The sequence below is a fragment of the Sus scrofa genome, chromosome 14 (assembly GCF_054392235.1).
Source record: "Sus scrofa isolate SSC_HxYL_T2T_F1_AM1 chromosome 14, Sscrofa_HxYL_maternal_Yorkshire_Landrace_v2.0, whole genome shotgun sequence".
Classification (NCBI taxonomy): domain Eukaryota; kingdom Metazoa; phylum Chordata; class Mammalia; order Artiodactyla; family Suidae; genus Sus; species Sus scrofa.
Genome location: NC_139396.1, coordinates 164,398,232 through 164,416,191, shown reverse-complemented (window position 1 = coordinate 164,416,191; position 17,960 = coordinate 164,398,232). Strand labels below are relative to the sequence as shown.

At 53.1% G+C, this 17,960-nt stretch overlaps 1 protein-coding gene and 1 pseudogene across 1 annotated transcript; both read right to left on the bottom strand.

The window, feature by feature from the left end:
- Window positions 1–832: 832 nt before the first annotated feature.
- Window positions 833–1,958, bottom strand: LOC100155752 (olfactory receptor 13A1-like). The gene has a single exon (XM_084997519.1). The coding sequence runs from the start codon at window positions 1,760–1,762 to the stop codon at window positions 833–835; it is 930 nt and encodes a 309-aa protein (XP_084853645.1). The 5' UTR covers window positions 1,763–1,958.
- A 10,297-nt stretch (window positions 1,959–12,255) lies between these two features.
- On the bottom strand, window positions 12,256–13,198 carry LOC146397174 (olfactory receptor 13A1-like; annotated as a pseudogene).
- Window positions 13,199–17,960: the final 4,762 nt, after the last annotated feature.

Here is a 17,960-nt window from a genome sequence, read left to right as displayed (position 1 = left end):
CGCTTCTGTCACCTCGCTTGCTCAGTTTCTTAAGCAGGAACACTATCTGCTCAGGGTCGGGGGAGGTCCAGGCTGCTGACATGGGAGAAACAAGACTCTGTATGGTATAAAAGTTGCTGAGAACAAAGGCGTGGTGCTCAGATTCTGGAGGTGACTCTTCTGAGCCTGCACCAGGGCTCAATGATCTTTGCTTCTTGGCATCTCCAAGTGCCATTTGTCTCCTTCCGCTGCCACGGTTTCTGCAGTTTCTGCAACACTAGGATACATGGGTGGGTGGGTTCAATCCCTGGCCTCGCTCAGTGGGTTAAGGATCCGGCGTTGCCTGAGATGTGGTGTAGGTCCCGGACGCAGCTCCGATAGGGCATTGCCACGGCTGTGGTGAAGGCCGGCAGCTGCAGCTCCAATTTGACCCTCTCCCTGGGACCCTCCGTATACCATGGGTGCAACCCTAAAAAGCAAAAAGCAAAGCAAAGCAAAACAAGTTAACAGGACATACATGAAATGAACCTATATTTGTGATCTAGCTAACAGTGGGAGGTGAGTGGAGGTGATAACAGTGGAAGTCTAAGAAATGATTAAATGCTGCAGAGAATTGAATGTGCAACACGTATGTCTTATTAGTTGCGTGGGCACTGCTTAAAAGCTTAGCATATCTTTTAAGATGAACACACTGCGTGCTAGGTAGCAACAGTGACGTTTGTTACCTACAGAGCCCTTTGGAAAAGGCTCAGGGCAAGTCCTCGGGGCCTGTGTCCAGCAGGGCCTGAAGGGTCCCTCACAGGGGGCTCTCCCAGTGCTTCCGAAGGTCAGACGTACGGTCTCCGCCTCAGAGTCACTTAGTGGAAAACAGCAAGAGTTTCCTAAGGGCTGCTTTGAATTCCTTGTTCCTCAGGGTGTAGATAAGGGGGTTGAGCGTCGGGGTCACAGTGGTGTACAGAACGGCCACAGCCTTGTCCAGCGGGCCAGCAGAGCCCAGGCCCGGCCGGATGTAGGTGTAGAGCACCGTGGAGTAGTACAAGGTGACCACCAGCAGGTGGGAGGAGCAGGTGGAGAAGGCCCTCCGCCGGCCCACAGCCGAGCGCATGCGCAGGACGCTGGCCACGATGCAGCCGTAGGACGCCAGCGTGAGCAGGAAGTTCATGCCCGAGAGGAACACATCCGCGGTGATAATGATCACGTCGTTGACAAAGGTCGGGCTGCAGGACAGCAGCAGCACGGGCGGGATCTCGCAGAAAAAGTGCGCGATGAGGTTGGGGCCGCAGAAGGACAGACGCAGGACCAGGCCCGTGAGCAGGGCGGCGTTGAGCAGCCCCACGCCCCACACGAAGGCCGCCAGCGAGACGCAGACCCTCCCGCCCATCCGGGCACCGTAGTGCAGCGGCCGGCAGATGGCCAGGTAGCGGTCATAGGCCATGGCGGAGAAGAGCAGCAGCTCAGAGCTCAGCGACCAGGTGAAGAAGAAGAGCTGGCTGAGGCAGCCCCAGAACGAGATGGTGCTGTCGGCGGCCAGGCCCTGCAGGACCTTCGGCAGGATGGTTGAGGTGCAGATCATGTCCAGCACAGCCAGGTTGACCAGGAAGAAGTACATGGGGGTGTGGAGGGTGGGGCTCCAGCAGACGGCAGCAGTGATCAGCCCATTGCCCGCCAAGGCCACCACAAACAGAGCAAAGAAGAGGCCGAAGAGGGCAGCCTGGAGCCAGGGGTCCTGGGTGAAACTCTGCAGGATGAAGACACTCACCGCTGTCTGGTTCCCCAAGGCCATGCGCGGTAGCGGCTCAGGTCTGCTGGGCGCTGCAAACTTTATGCTTCCTGCTGCTCAGGGATAGGCGGCTTTTGTTTTCGACTGAAAAGTTAAAAGTGATCCGTTACATGTAAGGAGCAGTCGCTTCTGGAAAGGAAACCAGAGACGCTAAAGTTCCCATTTACAGAGGAAGCCTTCCTGGCTCGTTTGAGGAAAAAGCTCCCTCCGTACTGTTTTCCACAGCAGCTGCAGCCTTTCACAGTCCCACCAACAGGGCGGAAGGGTCCCCCTTTTCACCACATCCTCCCCAGGGCTTGTTACCGCGTGTCTCTCTGATAAGAGCCACTCTAGCAGGTGTGAAGAGGCATCTCCTCCTGGTTTGCTGTGCGTGTCCCCGGTGAGCATCTTTTCATGTGCCTGTGGGCCATTGTATGTCTTCCTTGGAAAACTATCCAGTCAGAGGCTTTGCCCACTTTTAATTAGATAATTAGAAACATCAGTATGCTCTTCCTACTGCGTTTATGAGTCTTTATGCATTTTGGATATGGACGCCTTGTGGGATTATGGTTCACAAATACTTTCTCCCTCTCCATGGGTTGCCTTTTTTTTTCATTATATATATTTTTTCTTTTTTGGCCGCCCCACAGCGTATGGAGTTCCTGGGCCAGGGATCATATTTGTGCTGCAGTGGTGTCCTACACCCAGGTACAGCAACCCCAGGTCCTTAACCCACTGTGCCAGGCTGGGGATAAAACCTGTGTCCCAACGCTCCAGAGAGGCCACTGATCCTGTCGCGCCTCAACAGCAGCTGCTGCCTTTTCACTTTGCCAATGGTTTCCTTTGCTCTGCAGAAGCAGCGGGGAATGGGAGCTATCTCCACCCGCAAGGCATGGTTAGAAGTGCATAAGGATGCTTGTAATGAAGATGTTATAAGATCCCGTTAAGAAAGGCAAGAAAATAGCATATAAATAATGGGGATTGAGGGGTTCACTACTGAGACCATTAAGACGCTTGATTTTAATCCTGGGCCACAGGCTCTGACCACCCGGGACCTCCCGAAGAGTCCAGACCCCTGAGTGCACAGGGGCCCTGAGAGCCCCTACCATCCACAAGGGGCTGAGGAGTTCGGGCGGGGAGTATTCCCCTGCAGCGGGGGTGGCATGAGGGGAAAAACAGGGAGATAGACTCAAAGCAGCAACATGAACTCTGAGAAGCCAGGTGGTGGGCAGAGGAGCAGCTTCTGCTCCTGCACTGGCCTTTCAGGGAATGAGCCCACTTACACCGCAGAATAAGCACACGTAATCCTGGGGAGGCTACAGGAACTCTGCCCAAGACAGAGGCCAAATGCTCTGTGACAGACACGCCTCCTTTCTCGCCGGGGGCAGGAAGCCCTGAACCCAGGAGCTCCCACCCCACGGAGGCCCAGGCTGGAGGCAGGCCAGGCACAGAAGTCATGGCCTCAGCCTGCTTTTTGGGTCGGGCAAGCGTCTAAGGGGAGGTTCCCATCCTGAAGGGGGACAGTGCCATGCTCGGGTGATGAGCAGGGTCGCTAGGCAGTCAGAACACACAGCCGGCTCCGACCTTAGAGCCATAAGAACTCCCCGTGTTCTGCTCCCACCCCACTCTCAGCCCCGCCCAAGGACCCTGTGCTTTCAGGAGCTGGCCCGGAGGGTCCAGCAGACTGTCCAGAACCAGACGGTGTCTCCCGGACAGACGGCCCTGAAGGCAGAGACGGAGGGTCCAGGGAAGTGGAGCACCGAACACGGTGTAGCCTGGCCTCAGGGCCTCCTCCCGGCACAGGCTGATGTCTTCTGCATTGGTCACGTAAGGGCCCCAGGCGAGTCCCAGCAGCCTGACTTGGGCGACTGCAGGGGCCGCCAAGCACAGTGGCAGGTGCAGTCCATTAACTTGGAATTAGGGGCCAAGCGCTGTACCCACCTCAGAGTGAGAGCAGTGGGGTCCCCCACCATGTGACAGGTGTGCAGCAGAAGTTGGTTAATCTGACTTCAGTCGTCACAGGGTGAAAATGACAGTTCCGGCCTCTGTGTGTCCCGTGGGACTGCGTGCTGTACACCTGTGTGTTGCCACTGTCCTGGCAATTTGGGGAGTTTGGCCCATGTGCATGAGCCCCTGGCAGGCTTGCCAAGGTTCTCAGGAGCCTCGGGGGACCTGCTGGGTGGAGGGTGTGGAACAGGAAAGGTCCCTGAACAATAAACATACTTAGGAGGCCCTTTCCGATGCCCCAACCTTCCCTCAGTGTAAGAGCTACTGACACTCGTGCAGCTTGCACTGCAGCATCAGCCTTCCCTTGTCCCCAAACCCCTAGCAAAGCATCGTGCGCAGAACAGACTCCTGAGCCTGGCACATACTGGGCTCCTCTTCTGGTGGTGGTGGGGGGGGGGGGAGCACTTCTTCTTCATAATTTTCCACCCACCAAGCCCTGGGGACTCAGGCCAGCCTTCTGCTCCTGCAGAGCCATGCAGACGTCTCTCAGAAAATGGCCAGTTTGTCTCACCAAGTAGTTCCACTAGGTCAGGGACTGAGTTGTTTATTTGGGGACCCTGAACCCGATGTGTGTCCAGACCAGGGTTGCCCCTTGGCAGACAAAAAGCAGCATTTATGCCCATTCCCTCTGAACTGCAAGCGAACGACGAGTTGATTTTTACTACACCTCCCAGATGTTGCCTGGGATTGTCTGATGCTGAGCAGTATTATCTTCTTTAATGATTTTTGGACTTTTTCTGGGTAGATCTACAATTCAAGTGCCACCGAGTGTCCGGTATTTCCTCTGACAGCTCTAGCCTAGACACCCCATCTCTGGACTCTTTGGGGCAATGGTGTGCATTAGCTCGATGTGGGAGCTCAGTTCCCAGAGCAGGGATTGAACCCAGGATCAGCGGTGAAAGTGCTGAGTCCCAATCACTAGACCACCAGGGAAGCCTAGACCCCCCATCTCTGAATAGCTTCAGGGCCGTGCTCTCGGAGTTGGGCTGTGAGACAGCCACACCCTGTGCAGAAGCCCAGGCTCACAGCCAGCACCCCACCTACAAGCACCTGCACCACCGGTGGGGGCATCTGGCATCACCCAGCAGGTCTCCCTGGGGCAGCAGTGTGGGCCGAGTGAGGCTGCCTTCAGAGACTCACCCAACACAGTTGTCAAAGAGACGGCAGTGCGAGAGGCTGGCCAGACCCCAGGGCTGCCCAGGAAGGCATGGCTGGAATCCTGGGGAACTCCTGAAATCTGCCAGTGGTAGTTTCATGCAATCACAAGAAAGACTGCATTAACTCTACTGAAACCAAAATGTCTCATTTTCTACGAGATTGGGAAAAGCACATAAGCACGAAGGCCCTGCCTGAGCTGCGCTCCTCCCTGCAGGCTGGGCTTCCTGCAGAGACTGTGGGGAGGAAGCTCAGATGGAACCAAGTGAAGCCCCCGCCCCGACACCCCCATTCCTCCAACCCTGCTGCACACAGGGACCACCAGGTCCCAACCCCTCCTCCTCCCCACACACCTTCCTTATAACATTGGAGCCAGTGAAGCCCTCACTAAACTTCAGAAGAGTTCTCGAAACTTGCTTGTCTGACACAGGAGGCCCCGGTCCCAGGTGCTCCCACAGACACAGGGAGCTGACTCTCTCTGCTTTAACCTCTGAGAAGGTAGAAATGAGGGTTCAGCATAATTTTAAAATCAATTAACACGATGGGATTTTAAAAGTAATGACACGCCCTATCAACAAGAGCCTCCTGCTTGGCCCAGGGAAGTATATTCAATGCCTTGTAATAACCTATAAGGGAAAGGAATCTGAAAAAAATAGAGAGATATAAGCATGATTGAACCACTTAGCTGTTCATGTGAAACTAACACAACCACCCTACTTCAAAAAAAAAAAATAAATTAAAGTAAAAATAAGGAAACCGACAGATAGGTTCCTAAACAAAGAGACTCTGGCCCCCTGCTGGGTGACTGAGTGCCCCCAGGAAGCCCTGGCCTGAGCCCAGCCTCAGCCACAGAGCCGGGTCCTCACCTCGCAGCCTCAGCTCTGGCCACGGTCTTGCCTCTTGGGGTCCAGAGGTGGCCAGTGGCATCAGGTCACCCGGGTTAAAAGGGGACAGTCTGGACTGTGTGATGCAACCAGAGAGAGTGCCAGGTCCCCTGCCGACCCTGCGTGAGTTCTGGCCGTGACTGGGGCTGGAGAGGATGCCACCAGACGCGGTTCTTCAGAAAGCCGTTTGGCTTTGCCCCAGAGACCGTGTGAAAGGCAGCCCGTCGTCTGGCACACGTGGCTGGAGGCCAGGGTCTGGCCCAGCGCCAGCTCCCTTCTCAGTGCCCGAGTTTCAGTGGAGACACAGGCAGGACTGGGTCCTGAACGGAGGCAGAGGACCTCAACTTTCTCCAGCCCTGTGTGGTGATGTGATGTCAAGACGCTGAGGGGAAGGGAACAAGCTAGTGGGGGGCGGGGACACTGTGACCGATGAGGGAACAGACAGCTGGAGGCCTCCTGGACCCCTCCGAAGGAGCCACGCCAGAAACGGGGAGCCTTTCGGACCACCTCAGAAGCTCCAGGGTCCCGGACTCCTTCCGTGAGGCCCAAGCGCAGAATCCCATGACAGTGATGAGTCACGTTTCCTTGAAGGGACTCACCTGATCCTCCGACGCTCTGTCTCATCACTTGCTCCCCAGACTTCAGGCTGTGCACATGCTTTCAGCAACACCAGACTGTGGAGAGTGAAAACAACACTGCATCCTGGGTGTCAGAAAGGAGTTTTCAACTCCCAAGATTATTTGAGCCTGATGAGTACAGCATTGTCATACCTACAGCCAGCTTTTGCTTTTCAAAGACCTCACACAACCACATCAGAAACGAGCAGCATCAGCATATTACCTTGTGTGCTATGAACACAGTTACAGACTCACTTGAGCCGTCTTCCCACGAATGCTCTTTTTCAGCCCAGGACCACTTTGCTCTGCTGTCGTGCCCCCTCAGCCTCCTCCCTGTTTATCCTGCACCTTCCCTCCCTGACCTCAGCGTCCTCTAGTGGGGCTCGCCTCTCCTCTCACCCCTGCATATGTGTGTTTGTGTCCGCGTGTTTTATTCCTGGGGTTTTCATCCCACACGGCTGTGGTTCTCTTTGTTGCTCCGATTGTCCCTACTTGGTCCTCAGAAGCCCTTTCAGGCTGGCTTCCCTAAAACGGACACATGCCTTCCCTTTTCCTTTATGTTCTGGCACCATGAGATGCTCCAGGCTCACCTTGGACTTTCCTGCCCCGGTCCTGGAGTCAGCCACTCTCCAAGGATCCCTGGGTCCCTTGTTGGGAGGGGAGTGTTTAGAGACCAGAGTCTGCATGCAGGGTTGCCCATTGCTGAGGGGGTGTCACTGCTCTAGCCCTCTTGGCAGACGAGCCGGGAAGTGTACCTACGCCCACTGAGCCACACACAGGTCACATCTGTGTGGTACCATCCCCTCGATCCACGGATGTGTCCTCCACATTGACCCCTCCAATTCCGGTCCACAGGATGTGGTCCAGGCTTCCCCTCGCTTGCTGTAGCTTATTTCTCCAACAGCGAGAAACCCGCTCTCACTGCCTGCAGTAGAGTGGCTCTTTGCTTGACCCCCATGAACAGTTTCAGGATTGCTGGCCTGTGCCCGTGTGGTGCGGTGTGGCTCTTTGCTGCTGGCAGAAACCAGCCCAGTGCTCGTTTCCAAGTCCTGCAGCCCCTCTCCTCCCCGCAGAGGGGACATGCGGCTCCGATCCCTTTGTCACACCTGCACTCCATCACGCCCCGATACCTTTCCCAAGTGTTGTTTCACACTCTGTGTGAAAGTACCACACCCAAAATGCTCCTTGGCCCCCAAACACCCTTGTGCCGTTTCTCATGGTCCGCCCCACCCCACCCCCCACAAAGGATTTTTGCTTCAGTAGTGAAATCTGCTTTCCTATTCCACTAAAAAGAGCAAACAGCACAGGAGGAGAAGTGGGGAGTGAGTCCGCCCCACAGCTTGAGCTCACTCGTGACCCTCTTCCAACAAGGGTGACCCCCTTCTCTGATGCCCACGGGGAACCTGACTCAACTCTGACACAAGCCTGGGTCACCTGCAAAACCTCCCACAGGCGCTCAGGGAGGTTTTCTCAGAGCCCCAGGGAAGAACCAAACAGAACTTTTTAGAGGGTTTGCAGCCCCTTACCTCTATAACTTTTAGCTGGTCCCCTGCATCCATGATACAACCAAACGAGGACCATGTAGTACTAGTGCATGCGAGCCAACCCTCGCAGTGCAAACTCGCGTTGTTCGAGGGGCCACTGCATTTCATTCCAAAAACGGATACCCAATCACCCCTCGTTTAGCACCTGAGAAGAATTAACTAATCAGAAAAAATAAGCCATTTTTTGCTTCTTCAAAAAGCTTTATTGAAGGATAGTTGTTACAGTGTTGCGATCATTTCTGCCCGACAACAAAGTGATGCAGTTACCCGCGCACACACCCACCCACCCACCCACACACACATGCACGCACGCACCCACACACACACACCCACCCACACACACACACACACACCCTCACACCCACCCACCCACCCACCCACACACCCACACCCACACACATACACTCTCTCTCTCTCTCTCACATGCTTTCCCTTTCAGGTTCTTTTTCCATATAGATATCGCAGAACATTGGGTAAAGTTCCCTGGGTTAATCAGCCATTTTTAAGTGACTAATTAGCACTACAAGTTAGCTAAGGTGTTTCCTATGTGGAAAAAGAATTTGCAATGCAGAGAACAATTTAAATCTCTTAAAATATACACGGTAGAAAACTCGGTTTTGGTCATTTTCAAGTATCATAGGTTCCGTTGATGTGTCAGCTGAGTCTACCACTCAGGTTGCTCCAGAGCTTGTTTTTCTAACATAGCAAGTGTGTCTGTGAATTCGCCAAGAATGCACAGCTGAGGTTGGATATTTGCCACACTTTTAGGGACTGCTCACATCTAAAGATGTGTTCAGACAGGTTGACACTGAAAGTTCATTTTCATTTACTCCATCATTCAATCATTAGCGACAGGATTAAGACAAACTCTGTGCCAAATTCTGAAACCATGGAGAAAACGGAGGCAGGAACCACCTCCTCAGGACCTTGGCCCAGGAAGAGGGCAGCCAAGTGCCACCCAGGGCCCGATGTGCAGAGGGTCTGGAGAAACCTTGGCTGAACGAATGAGGGACTGCAGGTTCTGACTCGGATTTGGATGGTGCCAGTCTGTGAGTTTAGGTAGGTTAAATGTCCACAGTGGGGCTGGTTAGGAGTGGCTCTTCGCCTCTGTGCTGTGGGTGTCCTTGATGGAGTGCAAGGCCATGAGAAGCCTCGTGTGAAGCTGCAGCATAGACTCTGAGAGAGCAGCGGGAAGGGCCACCCAAGGCAACTGCTGCCCTCCTGTCCCACAGTCAGATGAGGCTGTGAGGGCCATTCCTTTCCTTCAGAGAAGCGGAGTCCCAGGGGAGACCCCCAACACAGTTTTGAGTTGTTTGCAGCCTTTCCAGTGAATGGGAGGTCAATAGGACACCTTTGCGAAGCTTGCTTCACGTGCTGGTGATGGGCAGGACCGTGGAGGTGTGGCTGCCCAGGGCTGGGGGCTGAGCGCAGGGAAGAGGGGCACATGGCCAAGCGTGGCGCCCTTGTTGCCCAAGGAAGCAGCTTCTTCTCTCCATCTTTGCTGATTTCCCCCATTGACCAGGGTTGCAGGCTTTAAAAGTCTAGTACAGAGTTTGCACCGAAACATTAGGTGATGGAGGTTTGTAGACTCTTTTGGGGTGACAAAGGAGGAAGGACATCGGTTCAGAGAAAAGCTAACATTGAGGCTCAGTGCCCCCACCTTTTCAGGGACTTCCGGTTGGTGGGAACAGCTCAGCCTGCAAAGGCTTATATGGGAACCCCAGACCCAGGGCTGCTTGGGCACCTCAGATTCTTCTGCAGTTCCTTCTGGTCCTCTTCCTCTGCTGAAAACGCTAGCAGTGCCAGAAGGCCCTTGACAAGAGGTGCCTTTGGTGTGAGTGTGATATGGCTTGAGATTGAGTGGCGTGTGTGTGCTGTGGACTTGGGGGCTGGTGAGCCCCGTCCCTGCAACCTTTGACAAAACACGGCAGAGGAAAGTTCAGGGTCTGCAGAGTCAAGAGCTGTGATTCCTGTTTTGCCCACAGCCAAGACCATGTTGGAAGCACCTTGGAGAAGGCAGCTGTGGCCACAGTTCCTTTGGAAGGTGATCTGGTTTCATGGTACCACCGACCCACTGCATCAGGCACCCCTAGGCCACACTGCACAGTTAGTCGCAGAGTCGGAAGTGGAGGTTTCTACACGCAGCAGCAGAAAACATCTTCTTTGAAATGCTTGGAACAACCGAGGACCCTAACTGCAAATGGGAAAAGGGCAGGGAGAGGTGAGACCTGGAGAGCCCCCAGCGTATCTCCCATGGATGGAGTCCCTGGAGTGAAATCAGCCTCCTCCTTGCTCAACCCACCCGTGCTCTCTGAGCTTCGTCTTGTGCGAAGCCTGGCTCAGGCTGTAGGATGCACTCCAACATATCAGCCCGCCTGCTGCTGCTCCCAGGTCAGTGGCAGAGCAGAGGTGCAAACAGGCAATGACCACACAGAGTGCCTAACACACACTCGTATGTACTCACACTCAAACATAGTCATAGACACACATGTTCACACACCACACACAATGCTCGTACGCCACACTAGAGGAAACACCCACATATGCATCCTTACCATGCTCACACACCCACCACCTGGATATTCTCACACGTTTACACACTCACATGTTCACACACAAACTACAGACATCACACTCACACATGTCTACCACCCATACATACATGTTCACACATCCACGTGTCCACAGAGGTGCACACGTCCACACACCCACACGAGCCTCCACAAGAGAGGTTGGGTGGGGCTCTCCTGGTGCTCCTCCCTGAATCCCACACCTGCCTCGTCGCTCACTGCTGTAGGTCCTCCTTCTGAGTAAGTGTCACAAGTCTCCCTCCTTTCTGTCCTCAGGGTGATGGTTTAGCTCCACTTTTTTCAAGTCTTTCCTCAGGTCAGCCCGCATAACCCCAGAATACCCACAAAGAATAAGCCTTCTGAGGCCACCCTTTACTGGGGAGCACAGCTTTCCCAGACTATTCCAGAGTCTAGAATAGACTCTCAGATGGAGTGCCTTGCTGCAGATACCTAAAGTTAGCGGCTTCAACAGCCCTGACAGGCTCTTTATTTTGGAATTCCATAGCCCACAAAAGGTAGAAAGTGAAGTCTGCACACGTGATGGAATGTGAAAGCAGAGAGTTTACTGAACTCTGAACCCAAACATGCGACACACACGTGGGCACCCACAGCTGCACCTCACAGGCGTTAAGGCACAGACACACACATCCATGCGCTTGCACACGCAGGGGCGTGCACACACGTGCATGGGTCATCCCTAGCAGGGAACTGACACTAACTCCTTTTCTGTGAACAACTGGCAAACACCTCTGGCTGCAGGGGCGTCTTTAGCCCCTGGGTGGCACTTTACTCTCCTAATCATCACTCACTGTCTTTTGCAGCTTCTCCTCACAGTGCTTCCTGCAGAGCTAGGATGGAGAAGGCTGCCTCCTCAGTGGCACCACATGTGAGTTGGCACCTGCCGGGCATCTATGCTCTGTCTGTGAGGGGTTCTGACCCTGATAGTGCCACCACTGCCTCTCATGGGCACCACGGTGCAGGGCAGGAGAGGAGACAGGCCATGTTGGCTTTTGGCAGAAAGAGCTCCAGCGGAGGACCCCAGGAGAGGGTGAGCACGTCCTGCAGAGCACGTCAGATTCCCTCACAGTCCTTGTCATCACTAGCCACCTCTTGCAGGAGCAGCAGCCATCGAGTGCCTTCTAGATCCACATTCTGCAGGATGCAGCCAGCCCCCTCAAGTGCTTCACACCCCGCTAACATCCCAGCCTTTTCTCAGAGCTCTTCTGGCTGACCACAGGCCCCCTGTCCTCTGAGGTCCCATTCACCACAACCCACATGCCCTGAGCCCCCTGGACATGCCGCTGTGTCTCCAGCAGCTCCCACACCACAGGCATCCAGGCAAAGCGTCACAGAGCAGTGTTCGGTGTGCCGGGCTTGATGGCAACCAGAAACTGAGTCTGGAGGTTGTCCCTACAGAATATCGTGGGTGTGACACGTTTTGTCCTGTCACTTGGCATTTTCACCGAGCACACGCCTTATTGCCAGTAGTTAATGCAAACGTCAACGTGCTTAAGCTCCCCATCAGTGTAGTGTCAAAGGGTTTTCAAGGGGCCCTATTTCTGCTGGTCTAAATTCAAAAAGGTCTAGAGCACATGTTTCTAAATAGGAGATACTGTGTGTCGATGGGTTTAGTCTTTGGTTCCTGGTAGAAGATGCCACCTACTGAGTACGTTCTAAGTAACGATAACTCAGAGTCTTCCGCTTCCCTGAGCCAGCACTTCCCACCTGTAGACAGTGCATCTACAGTTTTCCTGCCCAAAGTGTGAAGACATTCCTGAGGGCTGCCTTGACATCCTTTTTCCTCAAGGTATAGATGAGAGGGTTCGAGGTGGGGCTCACAGAGGAGTAAAGCACAGCCATCGCCTTGCCCGCCCCAGGGGAGTAGCTGGAGCCAGGGCTCATGTAGGTGTGGATGACAGTGGAGTAGTTCACGGTGACCACCAGCAAGTGGGACCAGCAGGTGGAGAAGACCCGCTGCTTCCCCTCGGCCATGTGGATCCCCAGGATGCTGGCGACTATGCAGCCATGGGAAGCCACGGTGAGCAGGAGCTTCAGCATGGCAAAGAGGACATCAGCCACAACTGTCATGGTGTCGTTCAGATATGTGGAGGGACAGGAGAGCAGCAGCAGCAGAGGAAGAGAGGGGGATCTCACAGAAGGAGGGCTCGACCACGTCGGGCCCACAGAAGGTCAGCCGCAGCATCAGGCAAGTATTGACTCCAGCCCCCAACATGCTGGTGCCCCACACGGCTCCTGTTAGCACCGCACACACCCAAGGGCCCGTCATGGAGCCATAGTGCAGTGGCCGGCACATGGCCACGTAGTGCTTGTAGGCCATGGCTGTGAGGAGCAGCGTCTCCCCTGCCACCGACCATGACAGGAAGTACATCTGGGCCATGCAGCCCCTGTAGGAGATGCCTCTCTTCTCTGCCATCAGAATCTCAAGCAGCTTGGGTACCACAGGGCATGCACAGATAACATCCAACACCAACAAGCTGACCAGGAAGAGGTACAGAGGGGTGTGGAGCCCAGAGCTGCAGCTGATGGCCACCACGATGAGGGAATTGCCACAGAGTGCCATGGTGTAGAGGGAGAGGCAGAGGACAAAGAAGAGGACCTGGAGGTGTGGTGCCTCCAAGAGGCCCTGGAGTACGAACTCTGTCACCTGAGACTGGTTACTCATGGCCTTGAACTACTCTGCTCAGACTCTTTCTTGCTCTGCAGATGAGCTGGAAACAAGTGTGTGAAATTCATCATCCACATAAGTAGGGCAAGGTGCCGTCACATCTCAGACCCACCTGGAATGAAAATAATTTTATATTTCATTAGACTTGTGCCTCCCCAGCTCACGAGCCCCTTGAAGAGAAATGGGCAGGAGCTCTGTCCATCCTGTTGCCACCCCCCTGGACTGGGGCTCACGTCCATCTTCCCAAGTGCACTCTCACACCCGTCACAACAAAATGACCTCCCCGGCAGAGCCCTTCAGGAGCATGGTGTCCACAAGTTCTGTCCTGGCCACCCGGGGTCCAGCCTCACCCTTGCTCCAGTAAACGTAGCCTCCTGTTCCCTCTGCCCAAAGCCGACTCTGCCCCTGACATGTGGGCATCCCCTGATGAGCTGCCCGGGATGGTCATGAGCTTCCTCCTCAAGCAGCATCACACCCTGACCTGTATAGTCTGGGCTCAGCTGAGGGAGGCCGTCTGCTTGGGGACAGGGCCAGTTCCAGGGGTGGGCAGGAGGCCTGGGCACAGGGCACTTTGCCTGGAGTCAGGAGGGGGAGCTAAGCTGCTGAGGGGGGACAGGTGTGAGGTTCCAGCTGGGAGGCACCATCGAGATGAGGACAGGAAGTCCGGGCAGAGAAAGGGCAAGAGGTGATTCGGGCCGTTTTGGAAGAGTGGGGACCTCACAGGCAAGGGTCGGGGCAGACACACGGGAGGGAGCAGAAAGAGGAAAGGGTGCTCCTGGAACCTGATGTTGCTGTTTCCGCCCCCAGTGAACGCCTGGTCCCTGGCATGATGCATCCAGGCGTGGGGAGGGCAAGCTCAAGGACATTTCCCATGGCCCTCGTCCTAGCTGATTCTGCGCTGGGATTTTAGAAATGAGCCCAGTTGCAGATGAATTTCATGTTTCTCAATCGTGTGTGTTGGGAGTTCCCATCGTGGCTCAGCAGAAACTAATCCAACTAGTATCCATAAGGGTGCAGGTTCGATCCCTGGCCTCTCTCGGTGGGTCATGCATCCAGCATTGCCATGAGCTCTGGTGTCAGTCGCAGATGCAGCTCAGATCCGGCATTGCTATGGCTGTGGCCTAGGCAGGGGGCTGTAGCCCTGATTTGATCCTAGCCTGGGAACTTGCATACACTGTGGGTGTGGCCCTAAAAAGCAAAAAAAAAAAAAAAAAGGTCTTGTTTGTTGTCCATGACCATAGACACAGCAACATCTCAAGAGAGAACCTGACGATGACAGGTGCATAAGCCTCAGCTCACTGCAAAGGCCATGCAGGCCTGGGCACTTCAGAATGACGCACGGCTATCGAGGTTACAGCACCCCACAGAACAGTCCTAACTGGAATTGCTTTCAGGACCGCCTGCCTCAGGCACAGTCCCCATCTCTACACACGCAAGCCCTCTCCAGACAGTGAGGAGATCATTCCTGAGGAAGCAATGGCCACTGTCACAGAACAGATCACAGGATTATTTCTTACTGGGGTGGGGGGCCATTTCTTCCAACCCAAACCCAGATCAGCTTAAAGAAAACACCACTGTTGGATTAAGATGGCAGAATAGAAGGCCTGGAGTTCAACTTCTCTCCTAAAAACAACAAAATCACAACCAAATGCTGAGCAATCTTCTACCAAATGAACTGGAAACTTTCAAAACGATATCCTACTTCAGAAGACAGAGAAGGCCACATCAAGAGGTGGGGGGGGGGCGGCGATTATGCAATATAAGCAACCCCATACCTCCTGAGCAGGAAGCTCCACAGACTGGAAAGTAACTGTATCACAGAGACTCATGACAGTTCTGAGCCCCACATCAGGTCCCCACACCTAGGGATCTGGCATTGGGAAAAAGAGCCCCTAGAGCCCCTGGCATTGTGCACAGGAGCTCCATGGGAATGGGGGAAATGGAGACCCCATTCTTGAAAGGCGCACACAGACTTTCACATGCACTGGATCCCAAGGCAAAGCGAAGTCTCCACAGGAATCTGGGTCAGACCTGACTGCAGTTCTTGAAGGATCTCCTGGGAAAATGGGGTGAATGTGGCTTGTTGAGGGGGAAGGGCATTGGAAGCAAAGCGCTCGGAAATATTCAGCAGAAAAAAGTGCCTTTCTCTGGAGGTGGCTATTTTGGGAAAATCTGGCCCCACCCATCAGCGCTGAGAAGCCCCAGGCCAAACAACAACCCAGGTGGGATCACAGCCCCACCCATCAGTAAACAGGCTGCCTAAAGACCCTCCAAGCACAAAGCCACCTCTAATCTCATCCAGAGACAAAGCCCCCACCCCACCACCAGAGGGATAGGAATCAGGTCCACCTACCAGTGGGCAGGCACCAGTCCCTCCCATCAGGAAGCCTACAGCAAGCCCCCCATACTGACTTCAGCCACAAGGGGGGCAGACACCAGAAGTAAGAGAAGCTACAAATTGATTATCTGTAAAAAGGTCACCACACCAAAAACCTGTAAAAATGAAAAGACAGAGAACTATAACTCAGATGAGGGAGAAAGAAAAAACCCCAGAAAAACGGCTAAGTGGTCAGGAGATTCTCGGCCTCCAGGAAAAAGACTTTAGACTGTTGATGCTGAAGATGATGCAAGACTTTGGAAATAAACTGGAGGCAAAGATGGATAACTCACAGGAAACACTGAGCAAAGAGATACAAGATATCAAACTTAAGCAAGAAGATATGCAAATACAATAACTGAAATAAAAAAATTCATTAGAAGCAGCCAACAGCAGAATACAGGAGGCAGAAGAAGGAATAAGCGAGGTGGACAGATTAGTGGAAATTATGGATGAGGAACAAAAGAGAGAAAAAAGACTGAAAAAAATGAAGAGAGTCTCAGAGAAGTCTGGGACAACGTGAAACGCACCAACATCTGTATTATAGGGGTGCCAGAAGGAGAAGAGAGAGAGAAGGAGACAGAAAAAACATTCCAAGAGATAACAGCCGAAAACTTCCCTAACATGGGGAAGGAACCACTCACTCAAATCCAGGAAGCACAACGAGGACCATATAAAATAAACCCAAGGAGGAACACCCCAAGACACACATTAATCAAAATGACCAAAATTAAAGACGAAGAGGAAAGCTTGAAAGCAGCTAGGGAAAAGAAACAAATAACATACAAGGGAACCCCGATAAGGTTATCGGCAGATTTTTCAGCAGAAACTCTGCAGGCCAGAAGGGAGTGGCATGCTATACTCAACATGATGAAAGGAAAAAACCTCCAACCAAGAAAAAGCCGCTGTGAACCACAGACATCCCCACACACAGGTTTGTCAACTAAGTCAAGCACCCCTTTGAGGGTTTCCCGACCTGATCGAGTGACGAGTTGTACTGTCACTGTTCTAATCATGACTTTGTGGTCTCAAAGCAGGGGATATGCCTTCCCCAAGCTCGTAGGGGCAGCCCGTGATCAGGAAAAATATCCCTGCCGAAAATATCAGGTCTCAGTGACAGCAGCACCTTCCTGACTCATGAAGCCTGAAGGGGTTCAGTGCCCAGAAGATGCCAGCAATATGGGGAAGGGGCCCCAGCTTCTGAAATGGCCTCAGTCAATTGATTTAGTTCTGCATTTAGAGGAACAACCTCGGACGTGTCCTTTAAACACATCATTCTCTCAGTGAGACTGGGGTTAGACCCTCTGGGCCTTTTCCCCCTTCAAGAATGAGAACAGCAGAGTGAGCTGTTTCCAGTGCCAGGAGAACCTGGAGCCAGAAGTGGGCAGAGAGGCTGAGGCCCGGTGGAGTGGGGGACAGCTAGGAAAGCCGGCCCACCTGTAAAAGCACAGCAAACCCCCATCCGGGCCAGGGCTGAGCCTGGAATGGCTTCTTTGCAGTCAGCTCTTTTAATAACTGGATAAAACCGGAATCTGTTAGGCGTGCCTGTTCCCTCAAAGACCAGTAAGCAGTTCTGCTTATTCTTTGTAGACTTTTTGATGATGGCCATTCTAACTGGTGTGAGGTGATACTTCGTAGTAATTTTGATTTGCATTTCTCTGAGAATTAGCTATATTGAGCATCTTTCACATGCTTTTGGCAATCTCTGCGTCTTCTTTGGAAAAACATCTATTTAGGTCTTCTGCCCATTTTTTCACTGAGTTGTTTGGGTTTTTTTTTTATATTGATCTGCATGTGTTTGTTCGTATATTTTGGGGACAAATCCCTTGTTGGTCACTTCATTTGCAAATATTTTCTCCCATTCAGTGGGTTGTCTTTTAAGTTTGGTTTATTTTTGTTTCATTTATTGCTTTTTAGGGTCACACCCATGACATATGGAGGTTCCCAAACCAGGGGTCAAATCAGAGCTAGAGCTGCTGGCCTATGCCACAGCCACAGCAATGTGGGATCTGAGCCGTGTCTGCGACTACACCACAGCTCATGGCAACGCTGGATCCCTGACCCACTGAGGGAGGCCAAGGATCAAACCCACATCCTAATGGATACTAATCACATTCAATTCCACTGGGCCACAATGGGAACTCCAAGTTTTGTTTATTTTTGTTTTTCATTTCCATTACTTCAGGAAATGGTATCCAAAAAGATATTGCTGCAATTTATGTCAAAGTGGGTTCTGCCTATGTGTTCCCCTAGGAGTTTCACAGTATCTGGTTTTACATTTGGTCATTAATCCATTTTGAGTTTATTTTTTGTATGGATTAGGGAATGTTCTAGTTTCATTCTTTTGCATGTAGCTGCCCACTTTTCCCAGAGCCCCTTATT

What these genes read in the sequence shown, in the direction of transcription:
- LOC100155752 (XM_084997519.1), bottom strand. Translation starts at nt 1,762, where the DNA reads ATGGCCTTGGGGAACCAGACAGCGGTGAGTGTCTTCATCCTGCAGAGT.